The following is a 22,503-nucleotide window of genomic DNA, read 5'->3' as shown; positions in this document are numbered from 1 at the left end:
TCTACAGACTTCTTTATACAATTTTTTAATACACATTTTTTCATAAAAAGCCAAAAAATTAACCCAAACATCCATATTTTTTTCCTCAACTTTTTAGTCTAAAAATATAAAAAGTGTACTTATTTAGGACACCCCAAACAACCCCTTAGTCTCATTTATTTCTTAATAATTGCAAGCATATGAAGAAAAATGTCATGTAGCAACTATTTGGTCAAATGAAAGTGTAAATCATAAAGTATTATAATGCAGCGGATAAAATATCAGAATCATACCTTTTAGAGAAGAACCTTGTGGGTAAATCACGTGCTTCTAGAATCTGATCAATCAACCCAACAGTGGAGTGATACTACAAAATGAGTATCATCCACACCAGTCACAGTGCAGAGGCTTGATCGCTGTTTTAATGGGAGAGAGTCAAATAGAGAGTTTGGGAAAAAATGTTATGGGTAAAAATCACATAACGTATCTGATATATCAATATATTATCTAAAATATATAATCAGATATATAACCACCAATATCTATCTATCCATCTATTCATATCTATTGATATGATAGATATAGATATCCTGAATGGTTATCCAAATAAGTTTTGAATTAAAATTCAAACTTACATGGATAAGGTTCAAAAGGTTCAAAGGGTCATGCCACATGGGTGCCCAATTTCTAACATCTCCCAGTCGCATATGAGTTGGCATGACACTGCCACATCTCTATCTCAATCTCCCCAAAAAAGAACAACCTCATACTAGCCAATGCACCGTGCGACTGCTGAGAACACTTGCATGTGGGAGCTCTGTACTAGAAACTCAAAATGAGCCAGCATAGAGACATCAACCCAAAAAGAACAGAAATAGTGTCTCATATAACCCAGACCCATCTAATTACACTGGTCCAAAAAACATCTCTAATCCCTCAAAAAGAGCATGTTTGACCCTATCAATTCTTGCAATATATTCACACTTAATTCACCTCTCATACAGAGCGATGTGAGTTACCGGCAGTGAATATACAACAGTGGTATAATACTAGATGATCTTCCCTTTGCCCTCATGCCATTTAGTTTAGGATTGACCGCTTTCCCAGTGATGTCCCTTAAGGCCGAATCATGCATGACCGCAGGCAATATACCAAAGTAGCAGAACATCAACCCCTTACCTTATGACATAGTCAAAAGTCACAAAAGGGTACATAAATGAAAGTCATATCAATAATGACACGTAAGACTCATACGATGAGGAAACAGGGATCCATTCTCTCACCTCATTACTCAATCGCCAAGCACATGTAGTATGAATACATGTTACGGTGGAGTAACTCTTCCAAAAGAGTGACGTCATCCTCGATACACCGTACAGATATAAGTCTAGTCGCTTTCTAGCGCCTAACCTGAATTCTCTATTTGATCGCCTTCTAGGCACCAAATGAGATCTCGCATCTGGCTAATCATAACAGGCACAACATGGAAAGTGGGTACTAATATCCATATTTGATCCTTAACACGACCTCATCTTGGTTGTAACCAAGGCGACATATATAGTGGATTATTTAAGCCTCTCTTGGCTCCAAATAAAAGTAAACCACTAGTCTCATCTTTGCTCGCTTCAAAGTGCCAAGGGCGATTGCTCGTGTGAGTGAGCCAATCTTGCTTGGTGACATCATCATCTGCTAATTATTATGACACAAACCATAATAGTGTCAACATCCCATCATCTCAAAATAAATAAGTGATCGATTTTTAAAAAAAAACACAACCACAGTCTGCGCAATTGTAGTTCCAAGCATAACCCTTATCAGCACCTCTTGCGATAAGTATATACAACAGAATCCACCATTTGTGCCTCATATGAAGTGGTTCAAGATCACTACCTCTTGCGCAATTACCTCTCTAAAGATATTTTGGTGACCAATTTGCGTTCATTTTGGATGCGCCCAACTAGCGCAGATTCGCCCAACTAGCGCATTGAATCTTACAAGAAGCAAATTAATATACTACTAGTAAAGCATTTTATCCACAATCTAATGAGCATGGTCAATGTCTAAATAACTCAGTTGACCATTTACCAAAGATAACACTTATCATGCCAAATACGCCCACATAGCGTACTTCAGGCTCCCACAACAAAAAAGATCAAGGAATATAGGTCATCTGTTTCTCCCAAAGACAATCCGAGGATTCACTCAATAGCTAAGGCTCTGGCTTTTACCGATAGGTAAGTCAATGGATTTGTAATTTTGTATCTAGAATCATTCTAGGATATTCTCTATGTAAGTCATCGAAGACAAACAGAGAATTTTCCTAAAACAATCCCTAAGGATCATACATCCGAGCATATAAATTACATCACCCATGTCCATCATATCTAAAATAGAGGACTGCCTACCCTAGGTGGCAACAACCTTATAAATTCCTGGCTCATAATGACTAAGTAAGGAAAAACTTCTTTTTGGACTATTGATCATGCTTCAGTGGTCTTCATCGATCATCGTTGGCTTATCATGGCTTTGACGAAATCTAAGAACTACTATTTGGATAACTGTTTTAGGCTGTAAAAGATTTATTGGAACTAGCAACCTTTTTGCGCTCCTAACTTTTCACCATAAAAGCAGAAGGTAAAATCCCTACGGATCTACTTATCCAATTCTCTAACGAGAAAGTTGGGTCACAATGTCCACAAATCAATGTTCTGAACTTATGTCAATCATAGCCTAAGTCAAAATAACCTCACTTTCTAGGAGGAAGTCTTCTCATGGTCTACACTTTCCTCAATGGTACGACTTTTCGGTATCTAGCGAGCCTTATGCCTCAACAATGACTATCCAAATTACGCATAACTTTAGAACATTTTCGCGTCATAATGGAAAGTCAACCAAATTATAGAAAATGGTTAATCCTTAAAGACTTTGTCTTAAACTGCGCAACATTAATCCACTTTTTAAAAAACAAGGGACTAGAGCCTTTGGCATTATCCTAGGCTCTTTATCATCTTGCAGAGCAATCATGAATGTTTCCCTCTCAATCACCCAGTGATGACGTGGAAAATTTTCACATTCGCTACCACGCAACTTAAGAATGTAGAGTATTCTTCTCTAATGGAGTAATCCATTAGTAGGCACATCGCTCCCACTGTCCCTAGGATATTAGAAATTTCTTTCCATTCTCAACTAGGCTACATAAAGCGCTATGCTTAGAATTCTCTATCTTATAGAGTTCCAAAACTCTATTTACGTCACCTTTATTAAGAAAACTTTATGTGACTTAGTTACACTACCACAAAGCTGCTTACCTATATGCACATGACCCGGAGGGTTTGCATGACCTCATACAATAATGCGCCACACGACCCTTTGTGTTTACAAGACAGTATACAATAATGCGCTATAGAACCCTAGGTTTTAACTTCACAGTCTTATGAGAAGTAGAATAAAGATAAGCTGCTTAACGGTTACAGATCGCCCATAGATGGCTCTCTGCTAACCCATTACTCAAAATAGAGTGTAAAATCTGACATGAAGGGCACTTAGTTAGGGATATAGGCAACAAACTAGTGCAATTCCCAATTGGGAAACATTTTGCGCCATTATCCACCTAACATTAACAATACTTAATTCCTTATCTCTACTACACCATTGTGTTATTGAGTATTAGGAATAATCAATTTTTTAAGCATCCATCTCTCTTCACAGAGCTTTCTAAAAATAACTCAAATAGATACTCGCCACCTTGGTCAAAACTAAAAGCACAAAAGCTCTTATCTAATTGATCTCGACCTCATATGTGCAATGTCAAAAAATATCTCAAAACTTTTGACTTATGGGAGATCAAATAGTCTTGACTCAGATGCGTATCGTAATCTATAAATGTGTCGAGATTGAGGCTTAGCTATCATACCCTCACACATATCTATCATAGTGGACTAAATGCGCCAATACAAATGACCTTCTATGGCTTTCCTACTTACTTGTGCGCAACCATTGCGAACAAAGTTACACATTCACATGAGAGCAGGATGTCATAAGCGAGTGGGCCCGAGAAGGCCTACTCAAATCATCGTGTCATCATCTCATTTAATGTGATTAAGTATAATTAAGCCACCGGTTTATGACCAATGTCATAAACTAATTCTAATCATCTTAATGTGTGAGTTCTCGAAGACAAGTTTAAAAGGTTTAGGCCCAACTAGGTAATGACTCACGACTAATTCATATTCACTAGATCATAAAAGGATGTCATGGAGATATCAAGTGCACCTAAGTCGCAAATTTAATTAGTAATTGCTAATCCCCTGCACCTTCAAGTCAATTTTATTCTCCATGCACTTTACTGTATCTAGTTGAAAGATGACGATACTCTTCTTGCCATCTCTATTTCTCGCTTCATAGTTACTTGCAATTAATTCTACTATCCACTAGATGGAGAGAATAAGCTATCAATCTATGACAGCTCCTGAAGTAACTTAATCGCGAATTAGGCTGAAGAGTCTAATTCAACACAATGCTCTCACAAGCGATGCGTCAAATTCTTAGAGTCATGACAACCTTGTCGGCCTTGACCTTTTCATTATTATGCTGTAACGTTTGCGCTTAGTGGTAAACGTTATTCAAAAACGTTAGCCTAGCTAAGGAATCATACAAAGAAGCCCCTCCTCATGTCTCACACTCAAGTGTGGAAACAGTAAGTGTCTAGACTTAGACAAGTTGGCAATGCTAATAGATTTTACAACCACTAAGTGCTAATCTTTTCAGTTAGTGTTAATAGATTTTACAGCTTCTAAGTGCTAATCTTTTCACATAATGTTAACAGATTTTGCAACTTCTAAGCGCTAATCTTTTCACTTAGTGCTAATAGATTTTGCAGCCACTAAGCGCTAATCTTTTCACTTCACATGATATTTCAACGCACACTATTATAGTGCATGAAATTTTGCTCCATCCACTCCCAATAATTGGGTAGAGAGCAAAACACTGCTCATACTGGCTACTCGTCTTACACTTAATGACTAATTTATTTAAGCTCGCATTTCTTGGATGACGTGACTCTTGAATGTTACTTCATCCAATGATGTAACATTATTTACAAGTCAAATTACAAAGTCAATCTGCGCAGCTCAATAGTAAATATTATATACAGATCTATTGAGGGCTTACTAATTTTATAACTCCAAAACTCGCCAACCAAAACTATGTAGCGTGCTGCTAACCATAGCGCACACATTAGTTTTTATTATGCCAAACAAGGCAACAAAATCACGGTGACTTTGAGTCATGTTTCCTTATTTTGGCTCAATTAAGACTTGACCTAAAGTCTCCAAGACTTTTGCTCATCTAAAGAATGGGATTACATTGTTCACATTTGAACATCTTTACTAAGTCTAGGTCAACCAATTAACTTCCATAAGCTAAGTCAATTTAGAGAGAAATTCGCATTGGGATTAATTTGATTAGCATAATATAATTTTGCCACAAAAATCTAAATTAAATGGTGACAATATTACACAAGTCGTAAGATCAAAAATCCGCTATGCTCGTAATCATCTCTTACGCCACAGGTGACAATTATCCAAAATTTAATTTAATTTATGCGCAAAATATTGGTTTTTGGGAGTTAATCTACAAAGATTTCTCTCAACCGAATAACCTCCCACTGACTATGGCATGTCTAAAAGCATGATAAAAAATTCTAATTCCATACAATAGCATCATAATGTAGATTCACAATCAATACATGCTATGTTACATTTAATAACGGAATTGAAATAAAAAAACAATTAATCATGCTATTCTAATCACAACATATTACAAACCCTAAACAAAATAATACGCCGTATTTAATATTCAAATTATGTCATAACAGAAACTGTATCACTTCTGAAATTTTCTGGAATTCTTTTGAAATTTTCTGGAATTCTAAATAACTAATAAACACACATTAAATTAGAAATAAAAAATTTCAGAATCTGATAAACTAAAAAAATTATTCCAGTAAATAGAAAAACATTTCAGAAGTCTACAATAAAAAATTCAACCCCAGAAAATAATTTATGCAATACCAGAAGCATTTTAAAGCATAAATAATGAATTATAATCACAGGAAAAATAATTTTTATCTTCATAAAATTTTTAAAATTTTACAAAAGATAGAAAATATAATTCTGAGTCTAACGGTACTAACCACGCTTAAAACAAAGGTATAACGAATTAATTATGACCATTTAATGTAATTCTGAATTTAAAAACAAAACAAACAGACCCTTACATCAGCAGCCAAGCCGGCGGAGGAAAAACGGCGCGGCTCGGCTCGCGGCTCAGCGCGCCGCTCAGCGGGCGGCTCAGCACGCGGCGCGCGTGTGTGGCGTGGAGGGCGCGCGCGTGGAAAGCGAGGAACAGCGGGCGCATGGAGGGGCGTGGAGGCGCGTGAGAGCGCGTGAGAGCACGCGGAGGCGTGTGAAAGCGCGTGACAGCGCGTGGCAGCACGTGGAGGCGCATGGAAGCCTTCCACGGCGTCAGGTGGAGCGTGAGGCCCACGCTCCGCCTTTCAGGGTGTTTTCTGGTTCGATTTTTGTACTACCGGACTCTATTTTTCACAATAAAAACATTTATGGCATTAAAAATAATATTTAATGAACATAAAAATGAAGTGTATCACATTCTCAATCAATGAGAGTTGAAGTGCAAAAAGCCGTGCACTTCATCTTCCTCCTACATTAATTTTCATGCATATAATGTGTATATATTTATATAAAAAAAATACAAATATTTTAATACATAAAAAATAAGCACGAAAAAAACCCATATAGGCTCTGATACCAATGTAAATCATAAAGTATTATAACGCAGCGGATAAAATATCAAAATCATACCTTTTAGAGAAGAACCTCGTGGGTAAATCACGTGTTTCTAGAATCTGATCAATCAACCGAGCAGTGGGGTGATAATACAAAATAAGTATCACTCACACCAGTCACAGTGCAAAGGCTTGATCGTTGTTTTAATGGGAGAGAGTCAAAGAGAGAGTTTGAGAAAAAATGTTATGGGTAAAAATCACATAACGTATCTGATATATTAATATATTATCTAAAATATATAATCAGATATATAACCGCCAATATCTATCTATCCTGATATATAACCACCAATATCTATCTATCCATCTATTCATATCTATTGATATGATAAATATAGATATCCTGAATGGTTATCCAAATAAGTTTTGAATTAAAATTCAAACTTACATAGATAAGGTTCAAAAGGTTCAAAGGATCATGCTACATGGGCGCCCAATTTCTAACCGAAAGTGTACAAGATGTGTAATTATTTGGTGATTTTGAATTATAATCACCTCTAACTTTGATTTTAAATTATTCATGATGTGTCATATAAAAAAAATATAATTCAAAGTCTAACATTTGCATCTTCTAGAAAGGTGATCGCAATAGAGTGCGATAGTCTCACCTTTTTCTTATTACATCAATGGCCGGGATCAAATTTAACGTAATGGTCCCAAACAACTGAATAATTTCTGCATATGATAAGATTTTTTTCTCTCCCTCTCTAATATGGATAGGGATGGTCAAAAAGGTAGAGAAGAAATGTTTGAAGAATAAAGCTATGGCAACCCTATTTGCATATACATGCATGGGCTAGGGCTTGAAAGATGACCAGAACTTCATCTTTTTACATCTGAAAATTCTTTTTTAGTTATTACACTGAGACTCCGTTAATTTTGAGGTATAATATTTTTATCAAAAATATTTTATTTATTTTTTGCTATTTAGTTGAACAAAAAGTAAGTAAAGTATTTTTTAAGAAAAATATTTTTGTATCATGTTTTTAAAAATAATTTACCTTTAAAAATCCCTTAAGTCTCTTACTCATTATTTTTTTAACAAATTTAGCATTTTCAAATAAATATCTTATCTCAATAAAAAGTCATAATGACATTTTATTAAATTAAAATTTCTCTTTTAAACAATAAAATATTTTTGTTTCAAGTGTTAACCAACGATTAAAAAGTAAAAATAAAAATATTTTTTCTGTCTAAAATTAATTTACAAAAAAAGTATTATTTTGTGTAAAATATTTTATAATAAAACAAACGGAGTCTGAAGGAACAACTCAATGCATGGAGCAATAGCATTTTGGAATTTTGGACCTTTTGGTGTGGTTCTTCTAGCATGCTAGTTCTTTTGGTATAAAATCTTACAATGGGCCCCATTAAATATTCATTCAAACTCATATTTTTTTATTTTTTCTGGTTAAAAAAAAAAAAACCATATTTATAATTTTGTTAGGCTCATCTCCATCAAACAATATGCCATGCACACCAGTTGAAATTTTCCAATGGTGCAGGTAATTTGGAAAGGTAAATATTAAAGTGGAGAATAAATTGTAAAAATTATGTGGGCCTCGCCACTGGCACAAGTGAACAGGTCTCTCTTCTCTCTCTATCCTATTACATGTTTCGTCTGTTAGGACCTGACATTATTATTAGAGTTAAATGGAAAAAAATTTAAGATTCAACAATCAATGGAAAAAAATTAGAAAAGCATTCAAAAGGCGATTATGCTTTGTGGTGCCTGCTGGGGGCTTTTCTTAAGTTTTTTTTTGATAATTTAAATTGTTCATATTATAGAGTTTATTTAGTATATCATTCATGCAAAAAAAAAAAAAAAAAAGAGTTAATCAAAAATTCATAACCTCATGATTAGATTATAATTATTTTTAAAAATTATCAAGATCATGTTAACTGTTTATTTTTTAAAAAATAAATATGTTCTTGTTACGCAATTATAGATGTCCAATCAATTTAGTTTTTTGCATGATTTACCTGATAAATCCTATAATATGACTGTTCAGATTATCGAAAAAGATTAAGAAAAAGCCCCCAGGCTGTAACCGTAGTTACAGCAGGATCCCTTGTCCTTCAAAAGGTTAGAAGGAAATTTGAAGCTGTAAGTTATCCCTGATACTCCTGAAACTTTTCTGGCTCTTTCTTTTTTTTTAGATGGTTTTTCTGGCTCTTTCAAAATAGCAGAATAATTGTAAAAATTATTCTCTCTATATAATTCTCTGCTCTGTGCATATTTTAGTTTCCGATTCTCAAACTTATTCTTGATTATTATTTTCCTTTCCTTTTCCTTTTTATTTCCATACTCTGACTTGACTATAGGGAATTCCAAAATCTTGACTTCAAAATATTCTCCAGTATGAAGACGTCACTATATGTATGCAAGAATGTCATTAATTTAACTACTTTTTTTTTTCCCTTTTAATTGGTAGGAGATTATTTACAATATGAAGAAAATTAAATTCGGAGTTCTATGATGAAGAATAAATAAGTAACACAACAAAGAGTCACATAGTAATAGAGAAATTATCAATTTTTGCATTTAGCAAAAATTAACCCGTTGACTTTCCAAATAAATCTATCAACAATGATAGAGGGCCCTAATTTTTGTGGCTCAAATGGCTCGAATTTGCCAAAACGACGTCGTTTTGAGTACAAAACAACATCAAAATTGCCAAAACGACGTCATTTTGGCAAATTTGAGCCATTTGAGCAACAGAAATTAGGGGCCTCAAACATTTTCCTAAATCTATATAGGAATGACCAATTTGTTGGGATCTGGGATCCCGCCCAAGACCTTATAGAAATCAAAACAAGCAGAAAAAACACACCCGCACACAAGGAGACACAATATTTTACGTGGTTCGGCCCAATGCCTACGTCCACGGGAGAGTAACCGGTTATCACTATACCAATGAGGAGATTACAGAAAGATTACAATAGAGGAGGAGCTCACACTCTCCTCACTCAGCCACTCACCCGTCTCCCTCGCTCACACCGAGGGAGACGGTCTCTCCGCCTCACATCTCTCGCACTCTTTGGTTCACGGTTTTCTTCCTCTCTTACACCACTCACTTGGCCTCTCCTCTCACCCTCCCTTTATACACATTGGAGTAGGTGGGAGTGCCTTTGGGTAGCCTCCATTCTTGACCCTTGACATGGTTGGTGGCCACCAAGCTTGACTTGGTTGGTTGCCTTCCATTGTTGACCAAGGTGTGTTCCCATGGAAGAGCATCACCTCCTTCACATGGGGTGAATTCAACAAATCACCCCCTCAACCCATGTGAGGTGATCCACTGCACATACTGCTGCTAATCTTGTCACGCCCAAATTCAACATAGTTTGCATCTCCTCACTGAGACGCTGCATCCCCTGAAGCTAGAGATAAAACACCAGAGATACAAGAGGAGGAGGGAATCCGACATCCTCAACTCAACTCATACCACTCTCTGATTTGGAGAGAGCCACTGCTCCTATCTCCCACAGATCTCTTCCATGCTTCTTGTCTCGGATGTCTATACCTGCTATACTTGAACTTGCGCAACCAAGATATCCGACACCCCCTGATTGGATGTCCTGCACCCCCTGCTGGGATGCCCTTGACTATCATGCATTACCTCGCAGGACCAGTCATTGGAGCAATAGAAAACTCGTTGTTTATCTCATCAACGTCCTCTGTCTTCTTTGCTCGGAGCTTTTCCTCTGAACTTTCAGCCTTTGCCCTCTGCACTTCTGAACAACCTCCTGGCGTTTCCACATACGCTTGTTGTCTGTGCCTTTGCAATCCCTGATTTGCTGTCCAGTAGATTGATGGTTGACAGTAGCTCCATCTGTCAAAGCATCGTCAGCTATGCAATTCCTTGTATAGTGCCCGTACCCATGGCTTCTGGTCTCCTTGCGTCGAGCTCGCCTGAGAGATCCGCATCAACTCTATCCTCCGCTGCCATGGAACTAAAGAAACCACCATAGAGAAATAAGACTTGTCACTCCTTGGCACGCACTCTTGCATTTTACCTGTCTCAATTTCTCTGTCTGGAAGTTCCTGTGAACTGTCAACAACCCGCTGCTGCACACTCTTCTCGCGCCTCTGTACGACACTCTAGCGTACCCTTGCACTGTTGCACGTCTGCAATTGTACTTCTGCGCTTAGTATGCTCCTCTGCAACTATTGTTCTACATGTCCACATACCATTAGTACCTTCTCGTTTACAGTAGCTCCAACAGCCACAGTATTTCCCTGAACCTGTACTGGTTGCCAAATCATCTATCTGTCGATGAATGGTCTTCTCTTTTGATTGAACCAGATCCTCCAATCACCTCAATAACCAGGAAAGTTCCCAGGAAAGACTGGTGGGGTCACAACCGGTCCCACTTAAGAACCAGTCTCCTTAGACAGTGTCTTTTTGACAGAACTTTCCTAGACCTTTGATCTTGAGATAATCATGTCTGCAATCCTCTGATTGCCCCTGACCAATCCTGATCTCCATTGATCTGCCATTTGATCAAGCCTGATCTCCTCTGGTCTTCAATGATCTATCTCAATCTGTATCTGGTTGTCCAATCTGGTCAGAATCTGCCCATTCTAACCTCGTCAGTGAATCCGCAGCGTTCCACAATATCCGGCAACCTTCCTTCGAGTATTGAAGATGACAAACACCCATGTTTTGACAATCTTTCCAAACCGTTCAGAATTTCACTATTCTGTCCTCGCGGTTGCGTCCGGAGCGGTCCGTTTAGCTAGAACCAACATTCGCTGCATTTCCAGGGACCTCACTGAAAACTATCCCGAAAGCTGGGCCACACCACAATTTCTGAAAATTCTGGGCCAAATTGCAATTTTCAGAAGTTCAGGGAATATTCCGTGTATCAACAGAATATTCCGTCCACTGCCCCTGACGCCGTCTGCCACTTTAATCTGCCTTCTTTTTACAGAAACTCCATTTCCAAAATCTGACCGTACGGATGTGTCCGGAATACTCCAAATAGTCGGAAACCACTATTGGATCACCAAAAACGGACTCCAAATGGCTTCGATCTAGCCAAAACATTTTGTACGCCTCAGATCTGCGGCTGCACCGTAGCCGCGAAACACAGGATTCCTCCTCCTGCGGATGACGTGGCAGATGACGTGGCTGCTGACGTGGCACGCGCGTGCCATACACGCGCTTCTCCCACTCGTCTTCTTCCTTCATCCGCGCGTGGGGCGCGTGCATGCGACTGGGCCGACGAGCCGTCTGCCTTCACGGCGCGTGGGGGCGCGTGCCGAGACTGGGCCTCACGCGCCTTCTTCAGGCGGCGCGTGGGGGCGCGTGCCAACTCCTCTGGGTGTCTGCTTTATATGGTTGGACTCCTCTTCTCGAGCCCTTGCTGCTGGTATGCTCAAAACCTGATTTCGAGCAACTTTATTTCTGGGCAGTTTCGAACACCACGCTGTTTTTGTTCCGAAACGCCACCGACGAGGCTCTGATACCACTTGTTGGGATCTGGGATTCCGCCTAAGACCTTATAGAAATCAAAACAAGCAGAAAAAACACACCCGCACACAAGGAGACACAATATTTTACGTGGTTCGGCCCAATGCCTACGTCCACGGGAGAGTAACCGGTTATCATTATACCAATGAGGAGATTACAGAAAGATTACAATAGAGGAGGAGCTCACACTCTCCTCACTCAGCCACTCACCCGTCTCCCTCGCTCACACCGAGGGAGACGGTCTCTCCGCCTCACATCTCTCGCACTCTTTGGTTCACGGTTTTCTTCCTCTCTTACACCACTCACTTGGCCTCTCCTCTCACCCTCCCTTTATACACATTGGAGTAGGTGGGAGTGCCTTTGGGTAGCCTCCATTCTTGACCCTTGACATGGTTGGTGGCCACCAAGCTTGACTTGGTTGGTTGCCTTCCATTGTTGACCAAGGTGTGTTCCCATGGAAGAGCATCACCTCCTTCACATGGGGTGAATTCAACACAATTGAACTAGCCGTGTTGTTGCATTGTTTGGAATTCAAACACCTATTATGATTATGTATTCTAGTTTTATGTTGTTTTGTTCTATGTTTGCACATGAGTTGTTTGTTTTGAACAACAGATAAGATTATAAAACAGAGAGGAGTGGGTAAGCTTTCTTGAGGAGGAAAATGTCAAAAACTAGCATCTTTGAGAAAAATAGAATGACTCAGAAACAGCCTATTGCTAAGCACCAAAATCTTTTGCCTTGACTAGGCCTCATTTGGCAAGTGATTTTTTTAGTCAAAAAGTCATTAAAAAAATCAAAAAGCCAATAACCCATATCAAAAAGTCAAAGATTCTATTTTCTCCTTACTTTTTGCACATTTTTTTGTAAAAAGTCAAAAAGTCATCCCAAACATACTAGTTTTTTTTTAGCTCATATTTTAGCCAAACAGTCAAAAAATTACTAAATTAGTATGTTTCCAAACGAGGCTTTGAAGCTCAACAAATGCTCAATGTCAATGTCATTTCAATGAGGTGTAATCCTCAACTAGAAACACTCCCAAACAAGACGTCTTTTTGTTTCCAAAACTCTTCACAATTATCATCAGATTTCTTATAGATATGCATAGGCATTTTTGGAACTGACAAAAACTACTCTCACAATGCAAGTTGGTATCATTTTCAGGGAGCAGACAGATTGAAATAGGTATATCCTCGTCATTTGATCTTGCTTTAGGCCGGCTAGATGCTATGACACAGTTTAAAAAGTATCTCTTTATATGCTTTTTGCTAGTCGATCGTACTACTTCTTCTTTTTTTTTTTTTTTTTTTTTTTTTTTTTTTTTTTAAGAGGGAAAAACAAAAAAACCATGTCAAGGCTATTTTTTTTAGCATGGTTACCATACAATTTAATTTACATCATACGAATGTGATACAATCGTATAGTGTGATTTTTGTGTCTAGCGTGCTGAGTTTGACAATAGTATACTATATAGCACACTATTGGAGTTGCTTTGAGAGTTTGTTTATAAAAGAAAATGATAATTAAAATGGCTAAAATTTAAACTCAATCAAGTTGCATTTTGTATCTCACGTGACTGTTTTGGAATAAACAACATACAACAGCAGAGGGAATCAATCACTAGCTAGAAAAGTACAACAAAATTTACATAACAACAATGATTTAAACTACTAAAAAATACATCACTAATAGTATTAATGCATTGGGAATGGTAAAAAAAATAAAAAATAAAAAAAACAAGCCATAGAAAGTGGGCGGAACCCACAATCACATCATTAGTGCTCTTTTTAGTACTCCCAAACATTTTTTATTTACATAATTTAACAAGATTGTTCATTATATTTATAAAAAGAAAGACTACAATAAGATTGTTTGTACAAATAATAATATATATAAAAATATATGGCCGTGAAATGTACATGTCTGCCACTTGCACATAAAGTTGGGAAGCTTCCCTTTCCTTGTCCCCGTGTAACTTTTATCTAATTGTCCAATCTTTTCATATCACCACTACTATATAAGGAGCCTTTGAAGTAACCACTTTTACATATCACTAGCAAGAAAGAAAGAAAAAAAATGGCTATCATTTCCCTGGAAAATAGACTAAACATCCAACCAAGCAAAACCCATCACCAACATGGAGTGGTTGTCGAAGAGATTGAAGGAATCATCAGAGTTTACAAAAACGGCTATGTCGAAAGACCTCCGATCATCCCCGATGTGCCATGTGAAGCGGTCAATCCTGAACTAAATGTCAGAATCAAAGACGTAGTCATCGATAAACACACTAACTTATGGGCTCGGCTTTATATCCCAAGCCAGAACGGAAATTCGTTACCTCTTCTTATTTACTTCCACGGAGGAGGGTTTTGCGTTGGCTCAGCTTCTTGGAGCTGCTACCATGACTTCCTGGCAAATCTGGCTTCAAAAGCCAGTTGTGTGATCATGTCAGTAAATTACCGTTTAGCCCCTGAAAACCGCCTTCCTGCAGCTTATGAAGACGGGTTCAAAGCCGTCATGTGGATGAACCAACAATTGCTTAACAGGTCAGATCATGAGTTGAGCCGGTGCAGCTTGTCGAGCATGTTCTTAGCTGGCGACAGTGCTGGCGCCAACATAGCTCACAATGTTGCTTTACGGCTCGCCAGTTACTTTGGCACAACCGAATCCTGTAAGGGCACCATCCTGATCCAACCTTTCTTTGGAGGAGAGGCGCGGACAGAGTCAGAACGGAGTAGCGTACAGCCTGCTAACTCCGCTTTGACTCTGTCTGCTTGTGACACGTACTGGCGGTTGTCGCTTCCTGTGGGGGCGAACCGAGACCATGTTTGGTGCAACCCGCTTGCGAAGGGTGGGACCAAGTTGAGTGATTCAGGAGGTCCGATGGTGATGGTGTGTATATCGGAGATGGATATACTTAAGGATAGGAATTTGGAGTTGTGTGCCGCCATGGCTAGTGCAGGGAAAAGGGTGGAGAAAGTGGTTTACAAAGGGGTTGGCCATGCATTTCAAGTCCTCCATAACTCTCACCTCTCTCAACTTCGAACGCACGAAATGATGTCCCATCTCAAGGCTTTCATCAACCGATAGAATATATGGATTGATGATTTTGTTTTTTTGTTTTTTTTGGGGACGTATATATTTTGAAATGTAGATTTGAGAGAAGTTAGAGTTAGTTGTATTATGTTAAAATTTGGTTATTTTATTGTTATTATATCTATGTGAACAAATTACAAATAGTAATGCACCAAGGATCCTCTAGAGTTTTTTTTTCCTAAAGTTTCCTAAAGTGGTGTGTTGTATGGGTGAGATTTAATGCTAAAAAATTGATGTGACTTGTCATTAAATCTCAACCATACAACACACCACTCTAGGAAACCTTAGGAATAAAAAACTCTAGAGGATCCTTGCTCTACATTTGAAACTCACACGTTTATGTCTAGTGAAAAAATAAATTAAAAATTCATTCACTTATCATTTTCTAATTATAAAACATATATTTATTTTTTCAAGGTTCATTTTTTTGTCAAGAAACCGGATTCTCATCCTTTTGTGAGGTCTTAAACAATAATACTATCTACTAAAAGAATAATATTATATGTACTAATTAATATATTAACCAATGTATCAATTGATAATGTGACATAATTTATGAGATTTTTGAAAATTGTAATGTAATTAACGAGTAGGGTCAATAATAATATCATAATCAGTGTTGATATATTAATTAGTGCATGTAGCACTACCACTACTAGAAATATCAATACATGATTTAAATTCATTTAGGACATTAACCCTAATAATATATGTGTATATATATATATATTTAAATTCATGGATTAATAGACTTTCTAGATGCTAAAAAAAGTTGTGATGACATCGCTTTCAAAATAGGTGTATGGTATTGCTACTTTTGACCAAAGCATAAATGTATGTCACCATTTGCTTTTGGAACTATACGGCTCATAGGAATGTGCTTCTCCCCACTTTAAAAAAGACTTGCATATCTCCAGACTCCAGTTCAATTTATTGAACTCACCACAGATTATTTTAACGGTTTCATTCATTCAAAATATAAATCTTTATATGTAATTATTTATAACAAAAAAAATTAAATTTGTTTCTTTTAGCAATACTCTTAATTTTCTAGGAATATAGTAATAGTCCTGATTTTGAGTCTAAAATTGGATTGGACCTCCAGTCTAGTTACTTGTTCACCTTCTAATTTATTATTAAAAAAATACACGACAAGCATAACATAAATATGATAAAATCATATTAGAATTTCCTTTTTATAAATAATTTAAGCATATAGATCTAAAAAATAAACTAAATCAATAATTAAAATTGGCAAGATGAAAGCATCACAAGACTAAATTAGACTGTCTAGACCATATAATTAACTGAAATAAGCCCAATTCTATAAAATATACTTTACAATTAACTTGGTACTTTAAATAAGATCTGAATTACCAATTATAGCCAAAACTAATAGTAATGGTTGGTTAAAAAATGAGTAAATTATATTTTGCTGTTTTATGTTTAATTATTTTTTTACTTGACTTTTTAAGTTTTTTTTTTTTTCACCTTAATTCTTCCTATTTTAATTTGTGAGAAAAAAATTTCAAGGCAGAAGTGAAAAAATAATTAAACATGAAGGAGATAAAAGGAGGAATTCTATTTCCACACGTCAAATTATCTCAGCCCACACAAATTTTTTTTATATTACATTTTTGTCCTAAAATAAAAATATCAAAATACCCTTTTCTTTCCAACAGAAACCCTAAGTCTCGTCGTTGAAATTTCAAGCATTTTGGGATGCCGATACTGATATTCATCAATATGTCGTCAAATATCATGAAAGTTCAGTTGAAACTCAAAGAACTAACAATGTAACAGAAAATAAATTGATGGCTGAGAGATTTTCCTACTTGACATTACCGACATGGCGTGCTCTCTCTCTTCTGTCATCATCTTGGAAGAACAATTCTTGGTTTTCATCCTCTGATCTCTCCTTAAGATGTAGCGCTGCGCTTCGTGAGCTCATTGCAGAAAACCGCGCAACCATCCTTGCCGGGCAGCTAGTCCTAGAGCGGGACTGGCACTGTGGTTCCCATGACACAATGGATGATGTGAATGCTACCCAACTAGCCGGAACCAATCCACCGCAACTCAACTGCCATAGCTAACCTCCTCTTTCATCTCTTCTTCTTCTTCTCTTTAAACCCTAGACCTGGATTTTCTAGATCTTTTCTCTGTTAGTAATGGTGGTCGGGACTAGGGATGGCAACGGATAACCTACCCTGTGGGTATCCATGGAGACCCAACCCAAATACATGGGTTTTCCCCTTTTTTCTTATCCATTGGGTAGGGTAGGTGATATTATTTAAATATCCATAGGGGATGGGTTGGGGATGGATACCCACTAATTTCCCCATATGTTTTTTTTTTTTTTTTTTTTTTTTTTTTTTTTTTTTAAGATTCACAACCAAAACTAAATATACATTCAATCTTTTTTCTTTTATTTATTTATTTATTTTTTTTCAGGTTCACAACCAACTTCTTCTTCTTCTTCTTTTTTTTTTTTTTTAAAAAAAAAAAAAAATCCACAACCAAAGCTAAATATACATCTAATCTTTTTTATTATTATTATTTTTTATTTTTAAGGTTCACAACCATTTTTTTTTTAATTTTTAAGATTCACAACCAAATCTAAATATATATTCAATCTTTTTTATTTTATTTTTTTATTGTTATTTTTTATTTTTTAAGGTTTACAATCATTTTTTTTTTTTAAGATTCACAACCAAAGCTAAATATACATTCAATCTTATTTTATTTTATTTGGCTCAACAATAAAATCAAATACACTTTAATTAATATTGTCACATTATTCTTGTCAAATTTTATGCATATCTAGAATTTTTTTAATTTTTTTAAAAAAATTAAGGATATTGTCTAGTGCATGTTTCGGTTTGCTTTTCTATGTTATTTTATTTTGTTATGTATTGTAATTTTTAGAATGGTTTGCTTGTTCTAAAATTTCAATTAACGAGTATGAATCTATTTGTTTTATGTTATCACACAATTTATACAATATATATATATATATATATGAATGTATTTGAAAATAGGAAAATTGTAGAGAATCGAAACAAGCATGAGTCGTGATTGGTTAGAAATGATGAGTACAAAGATTTATGTGCTGGAAAAACAAAAAGGGGATACAAAGTCTTACTAAATAATTTTTTTTTAAAATAAAAGAATTTTTCTTAGTTATGAACAGATTTAACTGAAATCAGCTTGTTTCCCAATGTTATGCTTCATTTATTTAGATAGAAAATATTTTTTAATGAAAAATATTTTTATAAAAAAAATTAAAAATACATTTTTTATATTTGGTGGTGGTGGTGATGAAACGAAGGTGAAAGTAGAGATTGTGACATAGTGGTGGGGTGATGGCGGTAGTGATGGTAGTGGCTATGGTGATGGTAGTGGCTGTGGTGAAGGTGAGAATAGTGGCGATGGTGTTGCGAAATTAGTAAAAATTTAATTGAAAATTTTTTTTTTGTTTTTTAAAAGTAACAAACAACAAAATTCGTGGGGAACTAAAGGAAGAAGATGGAGGATGGATTGGGTGTGGTAAGGCATAGATATCTTAAAATGAGTGGTTCAGATTTGTTAAAAGGTATAATTAGATTTTGGATAAATTAAAATGAATGGTTCAAATTTGCTAAGAGAAGGATGGTTTAATGTCTAACAGGTTCTTTCACATTTTATTTCTTCAAACAGGCTCTTATAACATTGTAAACAGGTTCTTATAACATGTAGGGGAAAAGAGTGAGAGAGAGAGAGAGAGAGAGATGGTTGTAATTTTTTTTAATCTTCCACGTTCTTCCACATTTTTTTTAATTACTAAAACTTATTTGATTGTCTCAAAATTATATATTTGATTATTATAAAACAAACTTTTTAATTTATTAATTAATGTGTATTTGATTTTGTTGTTGAACCAAATAAAATAAATAAGATTGAATGTATATTTAGCTTTTGTTGTGAACCTAAAAAAAATAAAAAAATAAGTTGTTAACATTAAATATATTAAAAAAGAAATAAAAAAGATTGAAGGTATATTTAGCTAAAACCTTAAAAAAAAAAAGAAAAAAAAAAAAGAAGTTGTTAACATTAAATATATTAAAAAAGAAAGAAAAAAGATTGAAGGTATATTTAGCTTTTGTTGTGAATCTTACAAAAAAAAAAAAAAATTGTTAACATTAAATATATTTAAAAAGAAAGAAAAAAGATTGAAGGTACATTTAACTTTTGTTGTGAGCCTTAATAAAAAAAAAATAAAAAAATAAAAAATAAAAAAAAAAGGAAGAAGAAGAAGAAGGAGGTTGTTAACATTAAATATATTTAAAAAGAAAGAAAAAAGATTGAAGGTATATTTAGTTTTTGTTGTGAACCTTAAAATAAAAAAAAAAAAAATTGTTGTTAACATTAAATATATTAAAAAAGAAAGAAAAAAAAATTGAAGGTACATTTAGCTTTTGTTGTGAACCTTAAAAAAAAAAAAAAAAAATTGTTAACATTAAATATAAAAAATAAAAATAAAATAAAAATGGGGATTAAAGTGGGTTGGGGAAAATCCAAACCCATTAGGAAATGGGGAGGGTGGTACCCATGGGGAATGGGGAATGGGGAATGGGGAAAATTTATTATAGGGGAATGGGGATGGAGAATTAATATCCACCCCATTAATCCCCATTGCCATCCCTAGTCGGGACTGTTATCAGTCATTAGCAATATAAATTGGGCTGCGACGGTAGTCGGAGGTGGTGGTTTGGGACAGTAGGAGGTACAGAGATTGGCGGTAATAGTGGTGTGAAGGAGGAAGATTAGGGCATTTTTGGTATAATAAAGTTGTGTATTGAATAAAAAATGAAATTTCAAATTCATTAAGTGTGTGCACTTAGAAATAATGTACATAGAGAAAATTTGATGTGTGAAAATAAAATTTTCCAAGATAAAGTGTAATTTATCCAAAAAAAAAAAAAAATTCTTAATACTGTGTTTTGGTTAAGGAATTTGAAAAGAGATTCGAAAACGAAAATGAAAAAAGTATGTGAAGAATATAAGTATATTTTATTTATATTGCACCTCTATTTTTCCATTTTCTTCTTAAATTTCTTTTCAAATCCTCTAATCAAATTTCTTTTCAAATCTTCTAATCAAAGGCAAAGAAAATAATTTTTCTATTTTCGGCCGAGATATCGGTTTTATGAGTTCCGATAAGTTATTGGGATTTCTCTATCCTAGTATTCCACTTCTTCTTATCCTATATTCCCACAGCGAAAAACTCTAGTGTCACAGAACGATCAAACAAACAAACATGCCTCCGAGTCCCATGTAATGTAAGACACTCTCTCTCTACAAATTTCTCTCTAGAGATTCGAAGATGCTTTCAATGGCAATCCAACCGAGTGCGAGTGGGGCTTTCAAACCCTATGCATTTACATATCCCAGTCTGAAGCTAGTTGCAAAAATACCGTTCCAAAATTCAATCTTTGCAAGGCCAAATCCCATTTCCTTTCAGTCTCCTACGCTTTCTGAGCTCAAATTCAATGGCGGACCGACAAAATTGATGCTCTCTGCTTCTTCTTCGGCTGTCGCTGTCGATTCACTTGCAGTCGCAGTCGCAGAAGAAACACCCACACCCACTGAGGTTCTCTCTCCCTCTCTCTCCCTCTCTCTGTGTTACACATACAGAAATTCTACAACTTTCATATATTGGGTTAACAGGGATTTGTCATTTATAGCTGAGTTCTGTTATTTCCTGAATTTTCTGTATGCTTCTTGGAGTAGTCTCAATTTGGTAAGTTGTTTTACCATCAATTTTCTCTCTCATACATTTCTTCTAATGGATATATGCCTACATAAAAAATTAAAAAATACAAAAAATAAAACTTTAAAAATTGTTGAAATTTGTTCTATCTTGATTGGGAGGGAAATGATTTACAAACAATATTTTTGATACACAAAACAAAACTCTTTCCAAATGATTTGGCAGTGAAAAATTTTGAAATTATGAGCCAAAATAGTGAATGTTTTAATTTGAAATAAAATGAGCACAAGAGGCCACACACACATTATTATGTACGAAAATTCTCTACAAAAATTCTGTTTGTTTTTAATATCATTCAGGAGTTATGAATTTTATAATTCCTCTCTCTCATGCACGCATTTAGGTTCCTTTTTTGGATAAATTGGTTTCAAAGTAGGGGACTTGAGGTTATAAAAAAAAAAAAGAAAAAAAAGTGTAGTAGAATTGATGATTATTGATAGATTGAGAAACTTAAGAGGAAGATAGAGTAGACTAAGAAGAGGAGACCTGTTTTGTTATGTTATGGTCTTAAAACTTTTATATTGTTATTTCTTATTTGTCATGGTACAGCTCAAAATTTCCATCTTGAAATTCATATCTACATTTGTCACTACTATCTAAATTTGACTTATTCTCCTTGAATGATCAGTGCTCAAATCATTTCATTTCAAATCCATAAATCCAAACACAATTTTGTTTTTTCTCCCCATTGCATATCCAAATTTTAAACTTCTTTTCAATAGTTGATTATTGATTATGTGCATTTCTTCAATTTGTAGAAGCTTGGAGAAGTTGTGAGGACAATGCAGAAACCAAAGCTTGTGTTGAAGTTCATTTGGATGGAGAAGAACATTGGTCTTGCACTCGACCATGTGATTCCAGGCCACGGCACAATTCCTCTTAGCCCATATTACTTTTGGCCTAGGAAAGATGCTTGGGAAGAGCTCAAAGTGCTGCTTGAGAGCAAGCCCTGGATATCTCAGAAGCAGATGATTATTCTCCTTAATCAAGCCACCGATATCATCAATTTGTGGCAACAAAGCGGTGGAGATTTATTGTAAGGCTTCCAATTTTTTTCTTGCATTACTCTTCTTTTGACATGCTTGAACTTCTCAGGTCAGATTTAAATGAAATATGTATTTTATTTATTATCTGTTGACATGAATTTTGAGATCACCTTGGTTTGATGGAATTCAATTATTTGGAAGTCATCAAAACTTTGTTTCTTCACAATTATATGATTTTATGTATTGAATTATAGTGCTTGCCTACAAATTGTTTGGAGATGGTGTTGCTTC

At 35.5% G+C, this 22,503-nt stretch overlaps 2 protein-coding genes across 2 annotated transcripts; both read left to right on the top strand.

The window, feature by feature from the left end:
* The first annotated feature begins 14,227 nt into the window (after positions 1-14,227).
* LOC114261420 (putative carboxylesterase 17) lies at positions 14,228-15,560 on the top strand. The gene has a single exon (XM_028201692.2). The coding sequence runs from the start codon at positions 14,398-14,400 to the stop codon at positions 15,409-15,411; it is 1,014 nt and encodes a 337-aa protein (XP_028057493.2). The 5' UTR covers positions 14,228-14,397; the 3' UTR covers positions 15,412-15,560.
* Positions 15,561-20,535: 4,975 nt separating this feature from the next.
* On the top strand, positions 20,536-22,480 carry LOC114261411 (small ribosomal subunit protein cS23). The gene is made up of 2 exons (XM_082867426.1): positions 20,536-21,046; positions 21,985-22,480. Exons 1-2 carry the CDS (start codon positions 20,780-20,782, stop codon positions 22,264-22,266), a joined length of 549 nt encoding a protein of 182 aa, XP_082723552.1. The 5' UTR covers positions 20,536-20,779; the 3' UTR covers positions 22,267-22,480.
* Positions 22,481-22,503: the final 23 nt, after the last annotated feature.

The sequence above is a fragment of the Camellia sinensis genome, chromosome 4, assembly GCF_055761805.1.
Source record: "Camellia sinensis isolate YWXY chromosome 4, ASM5576180v1, whole genome shotgun sequence".
Taxonomy (NCBI): domain Eukaryota; kingdom Viridiplantae; phylum Streptophyta; class Magnoliopsida; order Ericales; family Theaceae; genus Camellia; species Camellia sinensis.
The sequence above is the reverse complement of the archived record's forward strand: the minus strand, read 5'-3'. Positions and strand labels throughout refer to the sequence as shown.

Coding starts and splice junctions, on each gene's coding strand:
- LOC114261411 (XM_082867426.1), top strand. CDS start 20,780: ATGCTTTCAATGGCAATCCAACCGAGTGCGAGTGGGGCTTTCAAACCC. Junction 21,047..21,984: donor AAACACCCACACCCACTGAG/GTTCTCTCTCCC, acceptor TTCAATTTGTAG/AAGCTTGGAGAAGTTGTGAG.
- LOC114261420 (XM_028201692.2), top strand. CDS start 14,398: ATGGCTATCATTTCCCTGGAAAATAGACTAAACATCCAACCAAGCAAA.